The sequence below is a fragment of the Rhizoctonia solani genome, chromosome 3 (assembly GCF_016906535.1).
Source record: "Rhizoctonia solani chromosome 3, complete sequence".
Classification (NCBI taxonomy): Eukaryota; Fungi; Basidiomycota; class Agaricomycetes; order Cantharellales; family Ceratobasidiaceae; genus Rhizoctonia; species Rhizoctonia solani.
Genome location: NC_057372.1, coordinates 421,900 through 445,622, shown reverse-complemented (window position 1 = coordinate 445,622; position 23,723 = coordinate 421,900). Strand labels below are relative to the sequence as shown.

The 23,723-nt window shown below is 45.0% G+C and overlaps 8 protein-coding genes across 8 annotated transcripts; 4 read left to right on the top strand and 4 right to left on the bottom strand.

Moving 5' to 3' along the window:
* Positions 1-262: 262 nt before the first annotated feature.
* On the bottom strand, positions 263-4,863 carry RhiXN_02512 (Retrotransposable element Tf2 protein; the record flags this gene model as incomplete). Its single annotated transcript, XM_043322329.1, has 2 exons — positions 263-3,649; positions 3,703-4,863. The coding sequence occupies 2 exons, from the start codon at positions 4,861-4,863 to the stop codon at positions 263-265; spliced, it is 4,548 nt and encodes a 1,515-aa protein (XP_043177825.1).
* A 1,154-nt stretch (positions 4,864-6,017) lies between these two features.
* On the top strand, positions 6,018-8,585 carry RhiXN_02511 (Retrotransposable element Tf2 protein; the record flags this gene model as incomplete). Its single annotated transcript, XM_043322328.1, has 3 exons — positions 6,018-6,296; positions 6,333-6,887; positions 6,927-8,585. The coding sequence occupies 3 exons, from the start codon at positions 6,018-6,020 to the stop codon at positions 8,583-8,585; spliced, it is 2,493 nt and encodes an 830-aa protein (XP_043177824.1).
* A 6,531-nt stretch (positions 8,586-15,116) lies between these two features.
* On the bottom strand, positions 15,117-16,022 carry RhiXN_02510 (uncharacterized protein; the record flags this gene model as incomplete). Its single annotated transcript, XM_043322327.1, has 1 exon — positions 15,117-16,022. The coding sequence occupies one exon, from the start codon at positions 16,020-16,022 to the stop codon at positions 15,117-15,119; it is 906 nt and encodes a 301-aa protein (XP_043177823.1).
* A 38-nt stretch (positions 16,023-16,060) lies between these two features.
* RhiXN_02509 (Retrotransposable element Tf2 protein) lies at positions 16,061-16,645 on the bottom strand (the record flags this gene model as incomplete). Its single annotated transcript, XM_043322326.1, has 1 exon — positions 16,061-16,645. One exon carries the CDS (start codon positions 16,643-16,645, stop codon positions 16,061-16,063), a length of 585 nt encoding a protein of 194 aa, XP_043177822.1.
* A 595-nt stretch (positions 16,646-17,240) lies between these two features.
* Positions 17,241-17,873, bottom strand: RhiXN_02508 (Retrotransposable element Tf2 protein; the record flags this gene model as incomplete). The annotated part of the gene is made up of 2 exons (XM_043322325.1): positions 17,241-17,474; positions 17,625-17,873. 2 exons carry the CDS (start codon positions 17,871-17,873, stop codon positions 17,241-17,243), a joined length of 483 nt encoding a protein of 160 aa, XP_043177821.1.
* A 1,269-nt stretch (positions 17,874-19,142) lies between these two features.
* Positions 19,143-20,683, top strand: RhiXN_02507 (Retrotransposon gag protein; the record flags this gene model as incomplete). The annotated part of the gene is made up of 2 exons (XM_043322324.1): positions 19,143-20,333; positions 20,390-20,683. 2 exons carry the CDS (start codon positions 19,143-19,145, stop codon positions 20,681-20,683), a joined length of 1,485 nt encoding a protein of 494 aa, XP_043177820.1.
* A 404-nt stretch (positions 20,684-21,087) lies between these two features.
* Positions 21,088-22,032, top strand: RhiXN_02506 (Retrotransposable element Tf2 protein; the record flags this gene model as incomplete). The annotated part of the gene is made up of 1 exon (XM_043322323.1): positions 21,088-22,032. One exon carries the CDS (start codon positions 21,088-21,090, stop codon positions 22,030-22,032), a length of 945 nt encoding a protein of 314 aa, XP_043177819.1.
* A 44-nt stretch (positions 22,033-22,076) lies between these two features.
* On the top strand, positions 22,077-23,125 carry RhiXN_02505 (Retrotransposable element Tf2 protein; the record flags this gene model as incomplete). The annotated part of the gene is made up of 2 exons (XM_043322322.1): positions 22,077-22,295; positions 22,355-23,125. The coding sequence occupies 2 exons, from the start codon at positions 22,077-22,079 to the stop codon at positions 23,123-23,125; spliced, it is 990 nt and encodes a 329-aa protein (XP_043177818.1).
* Between the last annotated feature and the right edge of the window lie 598 nt (positions 23,126-23,723).

Here is a 23,723-nt window from a genome sequence, read left to right as displayed (position 1 = left end):
GCGCACTATCTACATGGTCTGTGCGTGTGAGAGAAAGAAGTATAGAAGACAAATGAGAAGCGTGCTGCGGACTGCGCAGAAGCGTGGATTTCTCCTAAGAGCCCTTGGCACGGCATCTTGGCGCGGCATCTCGGCATAGTAAGCGCCGAGATCACGTGATCGAAAAACATAAGATATCAAGTCCGTAAAAAATACTAAAAATAATAGAAAATTTGTCCAATTCTGATGGTATATGTAAGGAGGTTATAACATTGCCCCCCCCTTAAAGGCTCTTGGCGGAGTCACAAGCCTTTTTCAGTCGCAACTTGTTGAAGCGTTGGATCTCCTCCTGACTATGCTCAAGTAGCTCCTCTGGCTCCCATGAGTTATCTTTGGGTCCATATCCTTTCCATTTGATCAAGTAAAACCATTTACCCCGTTGTCTTTTGGAGTCAATGATTTGTTCTACCTTGTATTCCTCTTCTCCCTCTATTGTTTCAGGGGGAGGTCGCTCTGGGAATGGCTGGCTTGGGCTTTTGTGGACTTTGGACAATAGCCCTACGTAGAATACGTTGTGGATCTTCAGGGTCTCCGGTAATTTTAGACAATAAGCGTGGCTGGAGATCTTTTCTAGGATTTCAAATGGTCCTAACCTCCTTGGGTCTAGTTTATTGGAGTTGGTTTGTAGTTCCACATTTTTTCCGTCCAGCCAGACTTTTTTGCCAATGGAGTACTCCAGTGTGGCTCCTTTTAATTCTGCCATTTTTTCCTTTGTCATTTGTAGAGCGGATTCTGCCTCTTTCCATTCCTGGGCCAGGGTATCAGCCACGTGGTCAGCTTCTGGTATGTTTGTTGGCACGTTGGATGGGCTCATCACGGGATTTCTTCCGTAAACTAACTCAAAGGGGGTTTTTCCGGTGGCGGAATGTCTAGCATTGTTGTAGGCGTATTCTGCCAATGGCAACCAGGTAGCCCAGTCCGAGTGGTCCGCTGTGACATAAGATCTGAGGTAGAACTCGATGAATTGATTCACCCTTTCCGTCTGTCCATCTGATTCTGGATGATAGGCCGAGGAGAAAGCGGGTTTGATCCCAAGACGTTGGTAGAGGGCTCTCAGGAATTTCCCAGTGAAGGTGGTTCCGCAGTCCAAGACTGTCTTGATTGGCAATCCATGAAGCTTCCAGACATGCGTGATGAACAGGTCTGCCAGACCCTTAGCCATGACTTTCTTTGTGGTAGGGATGAAGTGTCCAAATTTGGAAAAGGAGTCAATGACCACCAAGATTGCGTCATACCCATTTGACTTTGGGAATCCTGTGATGAAGTCATACAAGATGGTGTGGAAAGGAAATGGTGGGACTTCTAGGGGTTTCAGGGCAATTGCCGGCGTGTGGGCTCTTCGATTTGCTTGGCATATTGGACAGCACTTGACCCATTCTTTTGCTGAGGACTTCATACCAGGCCACCAGTAGGACCTACTGATCAGTTTGAGTGTTCTTTGTTGTCCTGGGTGGCCCGCCAGTGGGGAATTGTGGAATTCTCTTAGCAGTTGTTCTTTAAGGGGTTCTGAGTCCGGTACCACTAGTTTCCCGCAATACCATAGGAGGTCCTCTTCCCAGTCATAATCCCAATAGGCTTTCCAAATAGAGGGGGGTGCATTGTCTGCGTCCTCCGTTAGGAACTGGATGATGGGTTCCAGGGAAGGGTCTTCCCTTAACCTGTCCCGGATTTTCGTGACAATCTCAAGTTCCGCCTCTGATGTATTAGCAAAAACCTCCGACGGTAGCATGACTTCTGGTTCTACTGGGGAATCTATGTAGTCTGACCTTCTGGAAAGGGCGTCGGGTTTTCCTGATTGTTTCCCTGGGCGATAGTGTATTTCAAAGTTGAAATTGCTCAGGAAAATCCGCCAACGTGCATGCCTTCTGTTGAACGTCCGTGCCTGCATCCAATATTCCAGGTTTCTATGGTCTGTGAACACCTGGATTGGTCTGTCCGTTGCCTCAAGGAAGATCCGCCATTCCTCTAATGCCTTGATTATGGCCAGGAGTTCCTTGTCATGGGTGTCATAATTAGCCTTGGCGCTGGAGAAAGATTTAGACATGTAAGCCACTGGGTGTAAGCGGTTATCCTCCCCTCTTTGACTAAGGATTGCTCCCATGGCTACCCCTGACGCGTCTGTTTCCAGGTAGTAAGGCAAATTGGGGTTCAAGTGGATCAGAACCGGTGCTTTGGTGACCAATGCTTTGAGTTCCTGGAAAGCCTGTTCTTCCAACACGTCCCATGACCACGGAGAATCCTTTTTGGTGAGGTTGTGTAAGGGGCGTGCAACGGAGCTGAAGTTGGGGATGAAACGCCTGAGGTAATTAACAAAACCTAGGAAGGCCTGGACCTGTTTGACTGTTTTGGGTGTGGGCCAGGTGGTAACAGCCTCGATCTTCTTTTGGTCCATTGAGAACCCAGCTGGGGAAATGACAATACCAAGGTAGTCCACCGTTGTGACATGGAAGTGGCATTTGGAGAGTTTACAGAACAACTGGTTCCTCATCAATTGTGAAAGGACTTCCCTGACATGGGTAGGGTGATCCTCAGGCTTCTTGGAGAAGATCAGTATGTCATCCAAATAGATAACCACCGTGACATCAATGAGGTCTCTGAACAGGTCGTTCATGAAGTGTTGGAAGGCGGCTGGGGCGTTGGTAAGGCCAAAAGGCATCACTAGATATTCAAACAGCCCATATTTAGTCCTGAACGCTGTTTTCCATTCATCCCCTTCTCTGACTCTGACGTTGTTGTAACCCCAGCGCAGGTCGAGCTTTGTGAATATTTTGGCATGTCTTAACTTGGCCATCAGGTCGTCCTGTCTTGGGAGTGGGTACACGTTCTTGTGAGTGACGTCATTGAGTTTTCGGTAGTCCACAACCAGTCTAAGGGATCCGTCTGCCTTTTTTACAAACATGACTGGGGCGCCAGTAGAGGAAGTACTGGGGCGGATCTTGCCCGTTGCTAGTTCTTCGTCAATATGTTGTTTGAGGGCTTTGGATTCCGCGTCAGTCATGCCATAAAGGGGACCTGGGGGTAGTTTGGCATCCGGAACAAGATCTATGGATATGTCATACTCCCTGTGTGGAGGGAGGACCTTGAATTCCTCTTTGCCAAAGACTTTGGCAAACTCATGGTACTGTTCCGGAAGGTCGGCTAAGGGGTCAGGGTCTGCCTCTTCTTTGGATGCAATCTGAATTTGTTCAGGGAAGGTAACCGTGCCTAGGGACCAATCAATTAAGGGTGACTCCTGAGTGAGCCATGTCATGCCGAGTATGGCGGATGTGTTCCCAATGGGACAGACAAGGAATGGAATGGTATGGGTATGGCCATTGGCCAAGACCGTGAGGTTAACCTGGTGCCAAATGCGACCAGTCTGGGATAGGGTACCATCTAACATTCTCACTACTCGTGGATTTTTGAGCAGGGTTTTTGGTATTTTAAGTTTTTCGACAATGGTGGGGGAGATGAAATTGGAGGTGGCTCCTGAGTCTATTAGGGTTTTTAGGTTTTCCGTCGGGAATTTGTGCAGTTGTAAATCAATAAATAATAGGGGCTTTTTATTGGAATCTAGAGCCACAGATACAAATTCACATTCTGATACATGCACGCTTGGATTGGCCAGGGGCTTGACGGTAGTCCTTGGCCTTAGTCTTTTCCCGACCCTTCCTCTTCTGCTACCTTGGCCACCTCCTTGATCGTGGCTTTCCAACCATTAGGGCATTGTTTGATGCCATGCCCTTTTTGGCTGCACTTGACGCAAAGGCCAGACGCGCGGCGGCGGTCCCTTTCTTCCGGGGTGACGTAGTTGGGGTCCTTGGATAGGCGGACCCTTGTGGTAGTGGTGGAGGTAGAGGTGGTCGTGGCAACCGGGGCCTTGGTAGGAGCCTTTTTGGGGCGGTTCTCCTCATTTTCCCAACGAGTGTTATCAATTTTGACCGAGGCGGCAAATATGGCCTTGAGGTCATTGTCAGGGACGTTGTCCTTGGTGGACAGGAGTTCCTTGACCTTCCAGTGAAGGCCGCGCGTAAACTGGGCAATGTACGCCTCAGTGTTCCAGTCTAATTCCGCCATGAGGTTGCGGAATTCTGTGACGTACTCAGATGTGGTGGTGGTCTGAGTTAACGCGGCAATCTTCCTGGCGGCCGCCCTCTTTGCGTCTGGATTGGCGAAGGCTTCTTTGAATTTGCCCGTAAGGGCCTGGATGGTGGTGGGGGGATTTCCTTTGCCCTTGATGATGTTCCCAATGATGGGAAGGGCCCAGTTGGCAGCTTTATCAGTCATATGGTAGAGGATCCATACAACCATCTGTTCCTCTTCATCAAATTGGTCCCTGTGGAGGGCGACCCAGAGCATCATGCGGTCAAGCCATTGGGTGGCCTTACGTCCCCTTGTATCTCCTTTATAGGGGTCTGGGAGGTCCATCTTGGGCCTTTTTACGCTGGACCCGGCATCAAAGGGGGTAAGGGACCCAAGGTGCCGTTTAGGCGTTCCTTGAGGCTCCTTTTTGGGGATCCTTGGTTCCTCTTCATCCTCAGAGTCAAAGCCCGTGCCTCTAGAGGGCCGGAACAGGGCCTTGAGTCCAGGCCTAACCGTGCCTGGAGTGTGGGTTTCTCCCCCTGAGTGGGTAGGGGGGGTGACAGGCCCAGTTGATGGGCCAGGCTTGGTTTGGGCTCCGCCCTGATCCTTGTCTCCAACAAGGTCGTTGGTCTCCTTGCATATGGCGGTAAGCTGGGAGATTTGCTTGCCTTGAGACTTGACTTGGTCCTGGAGGGACCCGACTTGAGTGGTGAGGGCTGTGATAGCCTTGAGGAGAGCGCTAAGGGTCGGCTCCGGTTCCATTCCTGGCAGGTCTTGCGGAGTGGGAGATGGGCTGCGAGTGGGTGGTTGGGAATGGGATGGAACGGAGCGGCGGCTGGAGCGGCTGGTAGGACGGGAATAGGGATGGGGGACGCCAGAGCGTGTGGATGGAATGATTGAGACGGCGTGGGGGTGAAGTTGCCTATATCAGGACTTATGGGCGGTTTTTGTGCAGAGTGTGAACGCTAAACCCTTGCATCAGACACCTAGCGTTGAACTATCCCTACAACAAATCAACAGTCTGGCGATCGTGATATGAGCGGGTTTTTAGCAAGCGGGTGAATCAGCTGTCTAGGGTCGCTATCTGCTGTGTTCCGGCGAAACACGTGGTATGCGGGCAATTAGACACCGTCTGCCTTATAGCAATTTGGTACTATCTGGGACCGACGACTTTTTGATTATTCTAGTTGAAAGGGGAGTCCGTTCAGATATTTTCCCTTGTGCTAGTACAGGGGCGCTTCTTGTTGTCAATCAAGCCTACACAAGTCGATTTTACAATGTTGTACACCACTGTAAGGTGGGTACTTGCTAGTGGAGGAGGGCGCTTAAGGCCGTACTACTACAAGCACACGTATGTATCTAACTTATCTAAGGCTATACTACTAGCGCTTAAGGCGCTCTACTGCTAACTACTGCTGACAAAGGGGCCGGAGGCCTGGGAGGTGTGGTAGGTAAAGGTAGGGGATAACGTCAGCTGAACTTCTGGGGGCCGGCTACTTAGCTGGCTGGTGCCTCCTCAATGAATATGAGACAAGGTAAAATCAACTTGGTGTTTCCAAGCGATTTCCCTGCTGTATATATAGACAATGCGCACTATCTACATGGTCTGTGCGTGTGAGAGAAAGAAGTATAGAAGACAAATGAGAAGCGTGCTGCGGACTGCGCAGAAGCGTGGATTTCTCCTAAGAGCCCTTGGCACGGCATCTTGGCGCGGCATCTCGGCATAGTAAGCGCCGAGATCACGTGATCGAAAAACATAAGATATCAAGTCCGTAAAAAATACTAAAAATAATAGAAAATTTGTCCGATTCTGATGGTATATGTAAGGAGGTTATAACAGATTGGTGGTGGATTACAGGAAGTTGAATGATGTCACCCAAAAAAACGTCTACCCACTTCCCAGACAGGACGACCTCATGGCCAAGCTAAGGCATGCCAAGATATTCACCAAACTGGATCTACGCTGGGGGTATAACAACGTCCGGATTAAGGAAGGAGATGAATGGAAGACGGCGTTTAGGACAAAATACGGGTTATTTGAATACCTGGTGATGCCCTTTGGCCTTACCAACGCTCCGGCTGCATTTCAACACTTTATGAACAACCTGTTCAGGGATCTGATTGACGTCACAGTGGTAATTTACCTGGATGATATTCTCATTTTCTCAGAGAACCCAGAAGACCATCCAACCCATGTCAGAGAAGTACTGTCTTGACTCATGAAAAACCAGCTCTTTTGCAAATTGTCAAAATGTCACTTCCACGTCACTACGGTCAATTATCTTGGCATTGTTATATCCCCATCAGGCTTCTCCATGGATCAGAAGAAGGTGGAGGCAGTCACATCATGGCCTCAACCCAGAACGGTCAAACAAGTCCAGGCTTTCTTAGGCTTTGTTAATTACCTCCGACGGTTCATCCCCAATTTCAGTTCAGTAGCACGCCCTCTGCACAACCTTACCAGAAAGGAAACCCCCTGGTCATGGGGCGACCTAGAGGAAGCAGCATTTCAGGAGTTGAAGGTTCTTGTTACCAAGTCACCGGTTCTCATCCATTCCAACCCAGGACTCCCCTATTACCTTGAGACCGACGCCTCAGGGGTTGCAATGGGAGCCATTCTTAGTCAGCGGGGCTCAGATAACCAACTACATCCAATTGCCTACATGTCAAAATCGTTCTCAGGGGCAGAAGCCAACTATGACACCCATGATAAAGAACTTCTGGCTATCATCAAGGCATTGGAAGAATGGAGGATTTTCCTAGAAGCAACGGATAAACCAATCCAGGTGTTCACGGATCATTGAAACCTGGAGTACTGGATGCAGGCACAAACCTTTAACCGCAGACACGCGCGATGGCGCATCTTCCTGAGCAACTTCAATTTTGAGATCCACTATCGCCCAGGAAAGCAGTCGGGAAAACCAGATGCCTTATCTAGATGGTCGGACTATATCAATGCACCCCAGGAACCGGAAATCATGCTACCCGCCAAAGTCTTTGCCAACACTTCAGAAGAAGAGCTGGAAATAGTCACAGAAGTACGCTCCAAACTAAGGGAAGACCCCTCCCTTGAGCCAATCATACAGTTTTTGACAGAAGATGCGGACAATGCACCTCCCTCAATCCAAAAAGCCTATCGAGACTATGACTGGGAGGAAGAGCTATTATGGTACCGCGGAAAATTAGTTGTCCCAGACTTGGAATCCCTCAAGGAACGGATATTGAAGGAATTCCATGACTCCCCTCTGGCAGGACACCCAGGACAGCAAAGGACGCTTGAACTTATCAGCAGATCCTATTGGTGGCCCGGAATGAAATCCTCAGCCAAAGAATGGGTCGAGTGTTGTCCAACTTGCCAAGCAAACCGCCGCGCCCGCGTACCTGCCATCGCGCTAAAACCCTTGGAAGTTCCCCCATTCCCTTTTCACACAGTATCCTACGATTTCATCACGGGATTCCCCAAATCTAATGGGCACGATGCAATTCTAGTGGTAATTGATTCCTTCTCCAAGTTTGGTCATTTTATCCCAACCACAAAGAAGGTCACGGCCAAGGGACTAGCGGACCTGTTCATCACCCACGTTTGGAAGTCACACGGACTACCGGTCAAAACAGTCTCAGACCGTGGGACAACGTTCACAGGGAAATTCCTAAGGGCTCTATACCAACGCCTTGGGATCAAACCCTCATTCTCATTGGCCTACCATCCGGAATCAGACGGTCAAACAGAAAGGGTAAATCAATTCATCGAGTTCTACCTGAGATCATACGTAGCAGCAGACCATTCGGACTGGGCCTCCTGGTTACCGTTAGCGGAATACGCGTACAACAACACTAAACACTCCACCACCGGGAAAACCCCGTTTGAGCTGGTTTATGGAAGAAACCCGGTCATGAATCCTTCCAACGTCCCAGCAAACGTACCAGAAGCTGACAATGTGGCTGATACCTTGGCACAAGAATGGAAGGAAGCAGAATCCGCCCTGAGAATGACAAAGGAAAGAATGGCAGGAACCAAGGGAGTGACCCCGGAGTTTTCCATCGGAGAAAAAGTTTGGCTAGACGCAAAAAATGTGGAGATACGTTCTAACTCCAACAAACTGGACCCCAAACGCCTAGGCCCCTTCAAAATCACCAAGAAAATCTCCAGCCATGCGTATCGCCTGGAACTCCCTGCAACCATGAAAATCCATAACGTATTCTATGTAGGGTTACTGTCCAAAGTCCACAAGTCCCCAAGCCAACCACTTCCGGAACGCCCTCCTCCTGAAACAATAGAAGGAGAGGAAGAATACGAAGTAGAGCAAATTATTGACTCTAAAAAACAACGTGGAAAGTGGTTCTACCTGATCAAATGGAAAGGATACGGCCCAGAAGATAACTCATGGGAACCAGAAGAACTGTTGGAACATAGCCAAGAAGAGGTCAAGCGCTTCAACCAAGCCAGACTCAGAAAGGCTTGTGACGCCGCCAAGAGCCTTTAAGGGGGGGGCAATGTTATAACCTCCTTAACTATACCATCAGAATCGGACAAATTTTCTATTATTTTTAGTATTTTTACGGACTTGATATCTTTTGTTTTTCGATCACGTGATCTCGGCGCTTATTATGCCGAGATGCCGCGCCAAGATGCCGTGCCAAGGGCGCTTAGGAGAAATCCACGCTTCTGCGCAGCCCGCAGCACGCTTCTCATTTGTCTTAACTACTTCTTTCTCCCACGCGCACAGACCATGTAGATAGTGTGCTTTGTCTATATATACAGCAGGAAAATTGCTTGGAGACACCAAGTCGATTTTACCTCGTCTCTTACTCATTAGAGAAGGTAGCCAGCCAGCTAAGTAGCCGGCCCCTAAGTAGTTCTCAGACGCTCACCACCCCTTTACTCATCACACCTCCCAGGCCTAAGGCCCCCTTGCAGTGGTATAGAAGTAGTAGACCGCCCTAAGCGGTATTAGTATAGCCTAGATAGTTAGTTACATAAGCAGTGTCTGTAGTAGTACGGCCATAAGCGCCCGCCCACTAGCGTGTACCCAACCTTACAGTTGGCGTACAACACCATGGTAACACCCAGGTTGATTACCTCTTGTTGCATCTCCACACTGTACAAGGGCCTTAAGCCCAGTAACTACTAAGTCACACATTGTCCACTCCACCTTAAGTGGCTTACTTGTTGTGGATACATAACTGGTCATTGCCCTTACAGCCTTGGTCACTGTAGACACCTAGTTAGTTGTCATAGGTAGCAACCCCACCACCTTATGCAGTTTCTCCACAGTCCATATGGCCACAAGTGTGTTGTACACCACTGTAAGGTGGGTACTTGCTAATGGATTGGGCACTTGTGGCCGTACTACTAGTACACTGCTTATGTAATCTACTTATCTAAGGCTATACTACTGACGCTTATGGAATCCTACTGCTATCTACTGTTTTACAAGGGGGCCTTAGGCCTAGGAGGTGTGGTGAGCGCAAGTAAGGGGTAAGGCTTCTACTGATGGGGGCCAGCTACTTAGCTGGCTGGGATATCCTCCTCAATGAGTATGAGACAAGGTAAAATCAACTTGGGGTCTCCAAGCAATTTTTCCTGCTGTATATATATGCAAAGGGGCGCTATCTACATGGTCTGTGCGCGTGAGAAAAGAAGTATACATATGAAATAGGAACCGTGCTGCAGGCTGCACAGAAGTGTGGATTTCCTCCTAAGCGCCCTTGGCACAGTATCTTGGTGCAGCATCTTGGCATAATGAGCGCCAAGGTCACATGATTAAAAAACATAAGGTATCAGGTCTGTAAAAAATACTAAAAATTGTCCAGTTCCAATGGTGTAAATCTTGGGAGTGTAACAAAGTGCCTGCTGCCTTGATGTCCTTACAGACATCTAGGACACATGCTAGTGGTGGGCACTTGTGGCTGTACTAATACAAGTAAATCTGTTATGGAATGACTAATTTAGACATATGCGCCCCTAATTGCCAACATTAAATAGTGCAAACTGGAGCAATCATACTTGCTCTATCCAAATATGGGCATGAACATTACTATATTTGGAAACTGGCGGTGCTATGAGACCTTTTATACTTTATTTCCTCATTGCGCTTGCATATATACACGTCTTATTATGCGAAGTGGTCATAATATTATCTCTATGATTTATAGCATTTTTTGTATCATACATTTATATGTAGGAACGGTACTTATAGGCCACAGAACAAGTGCAAGTAAGCATGCAAGCACCGGCGCTTAGTAATTGCAAATAAGCGCCAAAGGTCGGCAGGGCGCGCCAACGCTGATATCTCGGCGGGAAATAGGCATATTACTATGCGGACAAATACCAATAGGTCGGAGGCTCCGGCATCTCACTTCTCAAAAAGGAATCGCCTGATTCTGAGCCAAATTGATGGAGATACTAACCATTTAAGTTTCTAGCTTTTTCTATGGGATCCTACCTTGCCTCAAGGTTATTTTTAGCATTCACACTAATGTAATTTAGTCATATATGCTCTAGAAAATTCTATAAATAGCCTTGGGTCTATCTCACTAGGACTTATTGGGACTAATTGGTCTTTATGTATCAAATAGCTCAGACTGTACCTCTCATGTAACTTCCTCTTTTGTACATCATGTATATAGTTATTTATTCTCCCTCTGGGGTATATAAACCCCCTGAGGGAGACCCTTTGAATACATCTTCTTTTCATCCCATTCTTACCCCTTGTGTGAACTTGAAGATCTATTAGATCTTCTTTACTTAGTTTAGAGTGTCTTATTTTGCTTTCTTAGCCTCTTAAGCTCACTGAACTTAACCTGTAAGGCCTCTCAGCGCATATAGCCTCTAGCAAGGTCCCAACAGATACTGGGTAGCTAGGAAAGGCTCTAGGGCGACCCTGAACCTCTTGAGTAAGTCAGTTGGGAGAGTTTAAGGCCTTGAAAGCAGCATATACACTTTAATTTAGTGCGATCTCAGTCAAATAAATTACTAAAAAATCCAGATAAATTACAGTAAGTAAATAAGACTCAGTACTAACTTTCATACTATAGATATAAGCATAACCAACCACCTGCATCTACAGTAATTGCTTGATTACTTGTTAAGTGTAGGGATCACCCTGATTACTAACCTAATTTACCTTTATATAGCTAGCTCATTGCCTTTTATATCCATATATAATTGATCTATTAATCACTTTACTATATTCTGTACTTAATTACATAGTCCCTAAAACCCTACTCTATAACAAAATCTGCTATCTAAGGCTATACTACTGTGGGGAATGCTTAAGGTGGTGTAGAAGGAGTTTTCTACAATGATGGAGGGCCTAAGGCTGGTGTCTACAATCTACTGCTGTACTACTGGTAAGTAAAGGGACTTAAGGTCCCAACACTACTGGTTGACTACTGGGTACCTGTCTGTGATGAAAGAAAAGGTAAAATCAACTTGGGGACTCCAAGCAATTTTCCTGTGGTATATATACACATGAAGATGTCTAATTACAAATAGATAAGGTGGGAAAACAAGTGTAGATTTGAAAAAGAGAATCATGCTGCAGACCATGTGGAAGTGTCTTATCCTCTTGGCACAGCAACTTGGCAGGGCTTGGTGCAGCATCTTGGCATGTGGAGTGCCAGGCTCTTGTGATAAGTGCCCAGGTCATGTGATTCAGAAAGTAAAGATAAGGAGTCCAGAAAAAATAGTAGAAAAAATAGTAGAAATATTAGAAGAAAAGGGCAATTCCAATGGCATGATTTTGTAAGGGTGTAACAGTTTGCTTGGAGTCATGAATTTCAGTCTGTTGTAGACACATCCAATACCAGGGAATTTATTCCCATTTTCTCAAATTTAAACAAAGCAGAACAGACTAGAATTTTGATCATGTGACTTTGGTGCTTAGTGTCATGAACAGAGGGAAATAGAACTAGCCAGAATTGAACCAGCTTGACCACTAAGCCTTAGAGCCCTATTACTCCTCTGCTGAGAACCCATGATTGCACCTGCTACCCCCCAAATTTGGGCTTGGGCCAGCATGCAACCACTTGTGCTGGTCTGTTTGACTGTGTTTACAACACTTAGGTCATACCCTAAGTACCTTGCCACATCCCCTCCACTGCTTAGTCAGCTATGTAGCCACCTCCACCTATGACATCACAGGTGACACATATGCATGAGTAAGGCCACTGATGGAGTGGGCTTCTTATTGGACTATGTATTTGTAAATAGCACTGCCTTTCTATAATATAAGGAGGGCAATTTAACCATGGTGGTCCCCAGGTTGATTACCTCTTGTTGCATCTCTACATTGTACAAAGGCCTTAATCCCAGCAACCCACTTAGTTACTTGGTGACCTGCTCACTGCCTTAAGTGGTCTACTTGTTGTACTTAGATAGTTTGCCAATGCCATAAGCATCTTGTCTGTTGTGGTTACTTAGGTAGATACTGTAGGATAGTCCCCCACCACCTTACATGGTTTCACATTTGTACTCAGCATGTCACAACTCAGCTTGGACCTATGGTACAAGGGGGCTTAAAGTCCATGGCCCTATCACCAATGGACTATGAGGCAAGGTAGAGGGGCAACAAAGGCCCAAGGGGTAGGATTAGGGTAGAGGGCTACAAAGGCCTGGGTTATGATTTATAAGTAATGTGCACTAATGGCCAACTAAGGGCCTGGGCAAAGGGGATAGGTGAGAGTGAGGATGAATTGACAAAGAGGTCAAGTCTTGCTGTTCTAGCAGTGACTTGACCTGGTTTATATACATAAAACAAGCCACATCAAAAACAACAGTAACAAATCATGAGTTGTTTACAATTTCACATCATATATCAAATATGTCACAGGATCTTGATGAGTCATAAATATATACCCAAAAAGGAAACTGTCTTGGAAAAAAGGTAGAAAATAGTGAAAAATCATGTCATGCTGATGAAGATCATGACACAGCAGCCACAAGCACCAACCTCCTTGGCATCCCAGACAATGTCTAGGACAGGTACAGTCTGAGCTATTTGATACATAAAGACCAATTAACCCTAATAAGTCCTAGTAGGATAGACCCAGATCTATTACTCAAATGTTCTAGAACATATATGTTGTAACTGCACTGTAAGGTGGGTTACTTGCTAGTGGGGCAGGCACTTGTGTCATGCCCTAGAGGCGTGACCACCTTAGAATCCACTAAGTCAAAGAAATAGTGAATATATGCGCTATTTTCATGAAGATTTATGGATATATGCATCTTTATGCTATTTAGGCGCTGAGCGCATATTATGTAATCCAATCACATCTTTCTTATCTTTGGTCATGTGACCTTATCTTTGTTATTGTGTTTGTTACTGTATGTACTATTCCCTGCCCTTGTTGAATATATAAGGAGGGTTCTGAGAGCCTTAAGCCTCAGAACTCAACCTCTTATCCCCTTCCACACCTACCTACCCTAAGACATACACTTAGAGTATTGCCTGAGAGCATACCAGTCCCTGTCAAAGGTTCTTAGCCCTGCTGTCTTTACAGCATAGTGCACTTTACTATATCAGGTCTTGTCCTACCCCTTATCTGGCAATTGCCTTGAGCATTGTTGGATCCCACTAGCTGATAAGTCCTATATTAGGCAATAGCTTGTTGGGCTTTACCATCTGGTAGTTGTTGGCTCTGACACTTGAGGCTGTACTACTACACTGGGCTGACTAATCTAAGGCAATCTACTGGTGGATAACTGCTTAAGGCAGTGCTGAGGGGTGTATCTACAATGAGTAAGGGCCTAAGGCCAGTGGACAACTATGCTACTGTAACTACTAGGTAAGTAAGAGGACTTATGGTCCTGACACTAACTGCTAAACTACTGATACCTGTCATGACCTTCATTGGCATGACATAACTTTCTACTATTTTCTATCTTTTTTCCAAGATACTTTCCTTTTTTGGTATATTTATGACTCATCAAGATCACGTGACATATTTGATATATAATGTGAAATTGTAATGACTCATTGTTTAGTACTGTTGTTTTTGATGTGGCTTGTCTCATGTATTTAAACCAGGTCAAGTTGCCGCTAAAACAGCAAGACTTGACCTCTTTGTCAATTCACCTGAGTTCTTACCTATTCCCTTTGCCCAGGCCCCTAGTTGGCCATTAGTGCATATACTTATAATCACAACCCAGGCCTTGTTGCCCTCTACCCCCATCCATACCCCTTGGGCCTTTGTTGCCCCTCTTGCGTTTCATAGTCCATTGGTGATAGGGCCACAGACTTTAAGCCATACTTGTATCATAGGTCCAAGCTTAGTTGTGACAATACCTGTCTGAGAGGGTAGACAAGGTAAAATCAACTTGGTGTCTCCAAGCAGTTTTTCCTGCTGTATATATACATCTGAGGGAACTATTTACAAATTGTTACACTCCCACAAATTACACTGTTGAATTCTCCTGATTTTCTGATATTTTTACTATTTTTATGGACTGCCTAGACGTCCTTAAGGGGCATTGAGGCAGCAGGCGCTTTGGCCATATAGAACTAGTAAAGACCGCATAAGGCGGTGGAGGAGCTACCTACAACAACAAACTACCTAACTACAATGCCCTTATGCTATAAGGCAGCAGCAAACTATGTACGTACAGTGAGAACAACGCTTAAGGCGTGTAACTAAGTATCTTGCTGGGCTATAAGGCCCTTATACAATGTTGGATGCAACAAGAGGTAATTGACCTGGGTGTTACCATGGTTGGTTGGCCTCCTTATATATTACAAGACCAAGCTAATTACAAATACATTATATGTAATACTGTATCAAATAAGAACCCTGCTCCGCAGTTGGCCTTACTCATGCATACATGTTTATTGACGTGTCATGGTGATGTCATAGGTGGAGGTGGCTATGTATGCTGATTAGGCGCAGATGGGGTTGTGGCTTGGCGCTTATTGTATGATATAAGCGCCAAAGTCACGTGATTGAAAATGTTGTCTGTTTAACTTTGTTTAAAATTGAGAAAATCGGAATAAATTCCGTGGTATTGATTGTGTCTACAACACTGCCCCCCCTTTAAGCGCCTTGGCAGCGCCAAGGGTCTTCTTTCTCATTTCTTCCTTGTATTTTTTCAAAATCTTCCCTGCATTCTTCAGGTTTTCCTGGGGTTCCCATGTGTTTTCTTCTGACCCATACCCTTTCCATTTGACTCTGAAGAACCAATTTCCATTGCATTCTTCTACGTCTGTTATGCCCTCTACCTTGTATTCTTTCTCTCTGTCCACAGTTACAGGTGGTGGTTGGTTTTCAAAGGCACAGTTTTTGTCTTTTTTGACTTTAGACAGTAGTCCCACGTAGAATACGTTGTGAATCCTCATGGAAGGTGGGAGTTCTAAGCAGTATGCGCAGTTGGAGATTTTTTTGGTTATCTTGAAGGGGCCTAAGCGTTGTTCAGTTAGCTTAGGACTCAGGGTCTTTAGCTTCACATTCTTGGCGTCTAGCCAGGCCTCCTCCCCAATTTCAAAGTTGATGGGTTCTCCTGTTTCTCCAGCTGTCATGCATGTTTTTGATTGCTGGAACACTGCTTCTATTTCCTGCCATTGAGCTTCCATTTGGGTTGCCAATTTGTCTGCTTCAGGTATGTTGGTTGGGACATTACTAGGGGTAAGGGCTGGTTCCCATCTGTATAGTGCCTTGAAAGGAGATTTGCCTGTTGTGCTGTGGACTGCATTGTTGTAAGCAAATTCCGCCATTGGTAACCATTTAACCCAGTCTTTCTGGTTGATCCCTGAGTAAGCCCGTAGGAAGTGTTCAATTGTGGGGTTTACATGCTCTGTCTGCCCATTGCTTTGCGGATGGTATGCCAAGGAGAAGTGGGGGTCTATCCCTAGGCATTGGTACAGTGCCTTCAGGAATTTATTGTTGAAAACCCTTCCTTGGTCTGATACTGTCTTCTTGGGCATGCTGTGGCGTTTCCATACGTGCCTTAGGAATACATCTGCTAGTTTGGGAGCTTTGAGTTTTTGGAACATTCCACCAAGATGATGTATTTGGTGAAGCTATCCACAATGACTAGGATGGAGTTGCTGTCACCATCTTTGGGCAGATCTACAATCATGTCATAGGACACGTGTTGCCAAGGTTGGCTAGGGAGTTCCAGCAGCTGTGGGGGAATGGATGAGTATTTTGGCTTCCTAATCTGTTGACATGTTTTGCAGGAATCCACATGCCAGTATGTATCAGCATGGATCCTGGGCCAGTAATAGTTCCTTGAGACTAGTTCCAGTGTGTGTTGTCTACCCAGGTGACCAGCCAGGGGGCTGTCATGGAAGATCCTTAGTAACTCTGTTTGTAAGCTTCCTACGTCCGGGACCACAATTCTCCCTTGGTAAAAGAGGAGTCCTGCTTCCATCTGATAGTCCTTAAAAGCGCGTTTGATGGACAGAGGTGCCTTTGACTTGTTTTGGAGGAATTGTAGTATTTCCTCCAGTGATTCATCTTGGTCTAGAGCGGCCTTGATTTGGCATTGGAGTTCTTTTTCCAGTAATACTAAGGCCATGTTAGCAAATACGGGTTCAGGGAGCATAGTCTGATTGGCAGGTAGAATATTGGCATGGTTGGAGCAGCATGACAGGGCGTCAGGTTTCCTGGATTGTGTCAGAGCCAACAACTACCAAGAGGTAAAACCTAACAAGCTATTGCCTAATATAGGACTTATCAGCAAGTAGGGCCTAACAATGCTCAAGGCAAAGCCAGGAAAGGGTAGGACAAGACCTATATAAAGTAAAGTGCACTAAAGCTGTTAAGACAGCAGGGCAAGGAACCTTTGACAGGGACTGGTATGCTCTCAGGCAATACTCTTAAGTGTATGTCTTAGGGTAGGTAGGTGTGGAAGGGGATAAGAGGTCAAGTTCTGAGGCTTAAGGCTCTCAGAACCCTCCTTATATATTCAACAAGCAAGGGGAATAGTATATACAGTGACAAACACAATAACAAAGATAAGGTCACATGACCAGAGATAAGAAAACAAGATCACATGACTAAAGATCATGTGATGAGATTACATAATGAGCGCTCAGCGCCTAAATAGCATAAAGATGCATATATCCATAAATCTTCATGAAAATAGCGCATATATTCACTATTTCTTTGACTTAGTGGATTCTAAGGTGGTCACGCCTCTAGGGCATGACAGATTGCTTCCCTGGGCGGTAAACAATGTGGAAGTTATATCCAGCCAGAAGCAAGTGCCATTGTGCATGTTGTTGGTTGAATGTCTGGGATTCCTTCCAATATTCAAGGTTCCAATGGTCTGTGAATATGGTGATTGGGTGTTCTGTCCCTTCCAGGAACATACGCCAGTACTCAAAGGAGCAAATGATTGCTAGAAGCTCCTTATTGGGTGTGTTGTAGTTCTGCTAAGCCCCTTTGAATGATTCAGATAGGAAGCCAAGTGGGTGTAGGCAACCGTCTTCCTGTCATTGACTGAGGATGGAACCTAGGGCTGCTCCGGATGCATCCATTTCCAGGAAGTAAGGTTTTGATGGGTTGGCATGACAAAGCACTGGGGCGTTAGTGATGGCGTCTTTCAACCCTTGGAAGGCTTCTTGTTCCTTAGTATCCCACTTCCAGGGCGTGTTCTTCTTGACTAGGTTATGTAATGGCCTAGCCATGTGGCTGAAGTTGGCAACAAACTGACGTAAGAAGTTGGCAATACCTAAGAATGACTGGACCTCCTTGACCTTTGTGGGTACTGGCCATTCCTGAACTGCCTGGATTTTGAGCTTATCCAGTGTCATGACCTTCATTGGCATGACATGATTTTATACTATTTTTACCTTTTTTCCGAGATAGTTTCCTTTTCTGGTATATATTTATGACTCATCAAGATCACATGATATATTTGATATATGATGTGAAATTGTAAATGACTCACTATTTAGTACTGTTGTTTTTGATGTGGCTTTCTCCATGTATATAAGCCAGGTCAAGTTGCCGCTAAACAGCAAGACTTGACCTCTTTGTCAATTCATCCTAAGCTTACCTCTACCCATTGCCCAGGCCCCTAGTTGGCCATAAGTGCACTTTACTACAAACCCTTAACCCAGGCCTCGTTGCCCTCTACCCATACCATACCCCTTGGGCCTTTGTTGCCCCTCTTTGTCTCACAGTCCATTGGTGATAGGGCCACGGACTTTAAGCCTACTTGTATCATAGGTCCAAGCTTAGTTGTGACACTAGGTCAAGTCTTGTTACACTTGTACTCTTGTCAACAAACGAGAACTGCGCTTAGATAAGCACCAAAGCCCAAAACGGTATCACATCGTAGCCCCTGTGTCATAATCAAAGACAGGAATACAAGTACCAGTACGGTTGCGGGATAGCCCTTTGCCAGCAATTGTCCGCATACCAAGGTGTCCGCACCTTTAGCCATACGCTGTTAGTCAGCCAACCTTCCGCTTACTAAAAACCTGACTAATCATCACGCTTGTACACAGCTGCTGATATTAGTACAAGGATAGTCTAACGCTAGTAGGAAAGCAAACAGTTAGTAGTTAGCGCTATAAAACCGTTTTTATCTATCTGATCAAGTACCAATTTATATTGGGAACGCACTTTAGTGTTTGATTTTTTAGATCTCATCCTTTTTGCCATCTTTTGGCCTTACTCCATTGTCACTCGATATCTCTATCTCAAAAAAACCCTTGTTGACATCAATCACATCCTTGTGGGTCGAATTGAGAACCTCAAAGAGCACATAGCACAAATTGAGGAACCTGGCCTTGTCCAAAATATTGCAATCTTAAAAAGTCATTGATCCTTTGCCAAACGCCTTAATAATATATACAAAATAGAGGCACAAGAACACAAGAATTTGATTGCAAACCTTGAATCACATAATTGCAATCTTGCTTTAACTATTGAAGAGCAAGAACACCTTATAGAAGAAAAGGACAGGCTATTAGTAGAAAAAGAAATTGAGTTGGACAACTTCCACTGCTCAATTCAGGACATCACACAGGACGGAAAAGGGCATATCCATTATTACAAAGAATATGAGTTTTTTGCAGTCTCATATGACAATGCCTGGTTTGGGCGCAATGGGAGAGACTAATCTGACTCCTCCCCAAATCCAATTGGGGTGGTCTGCCCCTTCTTCACGTACTCATACTCCTGCACCTGCGGCTGTGCCGCCTCATGTATATTCTCCCATGTCTTTTGATCAAATGTTGGATTGTGAGCTTCTTGATATGGTTGCACAAAATATGATTGTATTAAAAAAGGAATTCTTGCAACTACAAGGAGCCTATGAAGCACAAGGAGATCAATTAGCTCTATTAAGAGCTGAACTAGAAGAACATTGCAAGCAATTGCGTAATCAGCATATATTTTATTCCAACCAAATCCAAGGAGCGGCTGCTTCTATACAAGTGGTGCAAGACCATCTTATTCATCTTTCCCCTTCTTGTTCCACAGCTCCTCCTCCCCCACCTCCACCTGCTGGCACCAGTACAGCCACAAATATTCCTCCTGCTCCCATAACGTCTTCCTCTGATCTAAAATTTGCCAAGCCAAACAAGTTCAGTGGCAAAAAGGAAGACGCACTCAATTTCATCATTGCCTGCCAAGCTTATATAAGGGCAAAAGGGGCCAACCGATCCCACGAGGAAAAGATTTTGTGGGTTACATCATATTTTGAGGGAGCTGCTGAAGACTGGGTTCGCCCATATAAAGAAAGGAAGGTGTTTAGGGGAGAAGCAGTGCCTCTTTTGGAAGATATTGACACTTTTTGGGCCAAGTTTACTAAGCATTATGTGGACACTAATTGCAATGAGAAATATCGGCAAAAATGGAACAACTTGCGGCAGAAGGCTTTGGTCCAGGAATATACTTGTGAATTCCAACAGTACTCAGTCTCTCTTGGGTACAGTGATGAGACGCTGCGTGACAAATACTACAACGGCCTCAAGAACAAGATTAAGGACATCATGCTTTCAACAATGTTCCAGTGGCGTCGCGCTACCGCCCAACAAGTCTACGACAAGGCAGAGGAGATTGCAAATCATATTGAATCTACTTGCTTATCCAACCCCTCTGCTTCTACCATTCGTGCCACTCCTACTGCTGTTCCCACTTCCAATTCCAACCCCACTCCCACTCGTACTTGCCTTAATGTTGGGGACAATGTTTATATGATCAATCCCACCACTTGTTGCGCCAAAAAAGGCGCTATCACTTCCATTGTTTGTACCACCTCTGGCAATATGCCAAATGTGAGGTGGAATGGGGAAACAAAAGATACAATGATTCCATTCCCATCTCTCAAAAGGACAAACGCCCTGCTGCAGCTGCCCCTGTCAAGACTATCATTGCCCCCACCCCTGTTCTAGCATCTAGTTCTAAAGGCCCAGGTCCCATGGATCTTGATGGAAGGGGCTTTTCAAACCTCACCTGCCATATATGCGGTGGCAAGGGACATTTTGCGCGCAGCTGTCCCTCTAAACCTATGTCTGGACATGTGGCTAATGTCAAATGGTCTTGGGAAAGACCCAAAGAAGAAAGCCAAATTGAAGTTGTCTCTGATGAGGAGGAGTCGGGAAAAGGAAAAGCCAAGGCCGACTAAGGAGTAAGGCACTTGGCTGTATGCTTGCGGATTTGCACCATGTAAACGATAATCTCAAAATATTCTCATTATGTAATTCCTCTCAAATATACGCGTTGTTTATTGCAAATCCGTGTGAATCTCCTAAAACCCAAAAATCCAGCTTTTTGGCCAAACCTTTTCAAGGAAAAGCCATGATTGATTCTGGAGCTACGATGTGCTTCATACACCCTCTTTTGGTAGAAACCTATTGACTTCCCACCTACCTTCATCCAATTCCTAAAAAACTCTGCGTTATTGATGGCCAAGAAATTGATTCCGGCCAAATCACTCATTTCACTTGTTTCAAATGCACTATTGGTAACCATACCAAAGAACTAGAATGCCATATCTCAAACATTGGCAACCATCAGTTAGTTTTAGGAATGTCATGGCTAAAAAAGCATAACCCCCAAATATCATGGGAAAAACATACACTTGTCTTTAATTTGTTATACTGTTCCAATAATTGCCTACCCGCACCTGCTGTTTTAGAACTCAAAGCAGTAGAAGAAATCCCCACTCCCTACCAAGAATTCTCTAGAGTCTTTTCAGAAGAGGAATCATCCAAATTACCGCCTCATCGTCCTTATGATATTGCTATCGAGTTGCTCCCTGACGCAAAACCCCGACATGGCCCCATTTATAGCCTAGGTCCAAGGGAGGATGCAGAACTCAAGGAAACTATTGAAAAGCAACTCAAGGCCGGATTGATCCAACCCTCAAAGTCTCCTATGGCTTCTCCAATCTTATTTGTCAAGAAAAAGAATGGAAAGTTACGCATGTGTGTGGACTACCGGCGCTTAAATAGCATGACCAAGAAGAATGTGTACCCTTTACCTCTGCCACAGAATCTTATTGAGAAGTTACAAGGCGCCAAGATCTTTAGTAAATTTGATCTTAAAGCAGGGTACAATTTAGTCCGAATCAAAGAAGGTGACGAATGGAAAACAGCCTTCAAGACAAAATACGGATTATTTGAGTACTTGGTCATGCCTTTTGGGTTAACAAATGCACCGGCGGTTTTTCAAGATATGATGAATGAAATATTCCGAGACCTTTTGGATGTCTATGTCATTATCTACCTGGACAACATTTTAGTATTCTCCTTGAATGAAAAAGATCACAAGGCCCATGTGCAAGAAGTACTAAAGAGGCTACAGGACAATGATCTCTTCTGCAACATCAAAAAATGCCATTTCCACGTCAAAAAAATTGATTACCTAGGGTTCATCATATTGGAGTCTGGCATAGAAGTTGATCAGTCTAAAGTTACAGATGCAATGAATTGGTCAACACCTAAGAATGTCAAAATATCCAGGAATTCTTAGGATTTGTGAACTTTTATAGACAATTCATCCCCAACTTTGGCAATATGGCACGACCCTTGTACAACTTGCTCAAGAAAGACAGTGTTTGGAAATGGGACTTGGCAGAACAACAGTCTTTTGAGGGTCTGAAAAAATGTCTTACGTCAGCACCATTGCTTTTACAACCAGATACCACAAGACAATTCTATGTGGAATGCAATGCATCAGACTATGCAACAGGAGCCATACTATCCCAACGCAACTCCAAAGGGAAATTGGCTCCAGTAGCCTATCTGTCCAAATCCTTATCCCCTGCCAAAAAAATTACAATATCTTTGACAAGGAATTGTTGGTGGTCATTAGAGCATTTAAAGAATGGCGCCATTTGCTAGAAGGATCTGAATTGCCAGTCCAAGTTCTAATGGATCATAAGAACTTGGAGTACTTTTCCACGTCTCAATCTTTGAATAAACGGCAAATTAGATGGGCCAACTTCCTAGTTGATTACAATTTCCAAATTATCTACAGGCCAGGAGCACAAAACAAAAAGGCAGATATCCTCTCAAGACGCTACAATCTGGTAACCCTTGAAGGGGGGGTAGAGAACCAGGTTCTCCTAAATCCGGAACTTTTTATTGCATCCATAACTCAGGATCAGGAAATCAATGATCTAATTGGCAAGGCCATTTACGAGGATGATTGCCTTAAGGAAATTCTACACAAACTCCAGAACAAGGAAAAAGTCTTAGACTGGGAGTTGAGAGAAGGTTTACTATGGTTTCAAGGAAAAATATTTGTACCAAAGGATGACACTATTAGGAACCTCATCCTGGAATCTAGGCACAATGCATTAGCGGCAGGACATCCGGGACAAGCTAGAACATTAGAACTTGTCTCCAGGAGTTACTACTGGCCATTGCTGAAAAAGTTTGTCAATTCTTATGTCAGCCACTGCGAAACCTGCATCAGGTCCAAGCCAACAAATCAATTACCTGTGGGCCTGTTAAAACCATTGCAAATCCCTGAACGCCCCTGGGAAGACATTGCTTATGATATGATTGTGGGACTACCGGTTTCAGAAGGTTTTGATGCTATCCTGACAGTGATTGATTGATTCTCAAAAATGGTCCACTTCATTCCCACCCAATCCACGTCGTCTGCCATTGATATTGCCAACCTATTTGTCACATACATATGGAAGCTACATGGCCTCCCCAAAAGCACAGTCTCAGATAGAGGTCCCACATTTAACGCCAAATTCATTTGTCATCTCTATAAAAGGCTGGACATTAAGCCAACATATTCCACGGCGTATCATCCCCAGACAGATGGACAGACTGAACGCATACAAAGAGAAGCCAAGATCTTTATACAAATGTTTGGGAATCATTGCCAATCAGATTGGGTAGCATTACTACCATTGGCTGAATTTGCTTTAAACAATTTAAAGCAAACTTCCACAGGCAAATCCCCTTTCCAAATTTGTTATGGCTATAATCCAAGATTTTTGGTTGGTCAAAAATCAGACAAGGTAGTTCCAAACGCAGACAAACATGCAGAATTTCTGGAAAAAGGATACGATGAAGTCAAAGCAGCTCTATCATTATCCCAGGAAAGAATGAAGTACTTTTATGATCAAAGACATAAAGACAAAGATGAAATTCAAGTAGGAGACAAAGCCTGGCTGAGTCATCAAAACATATCCACAGACA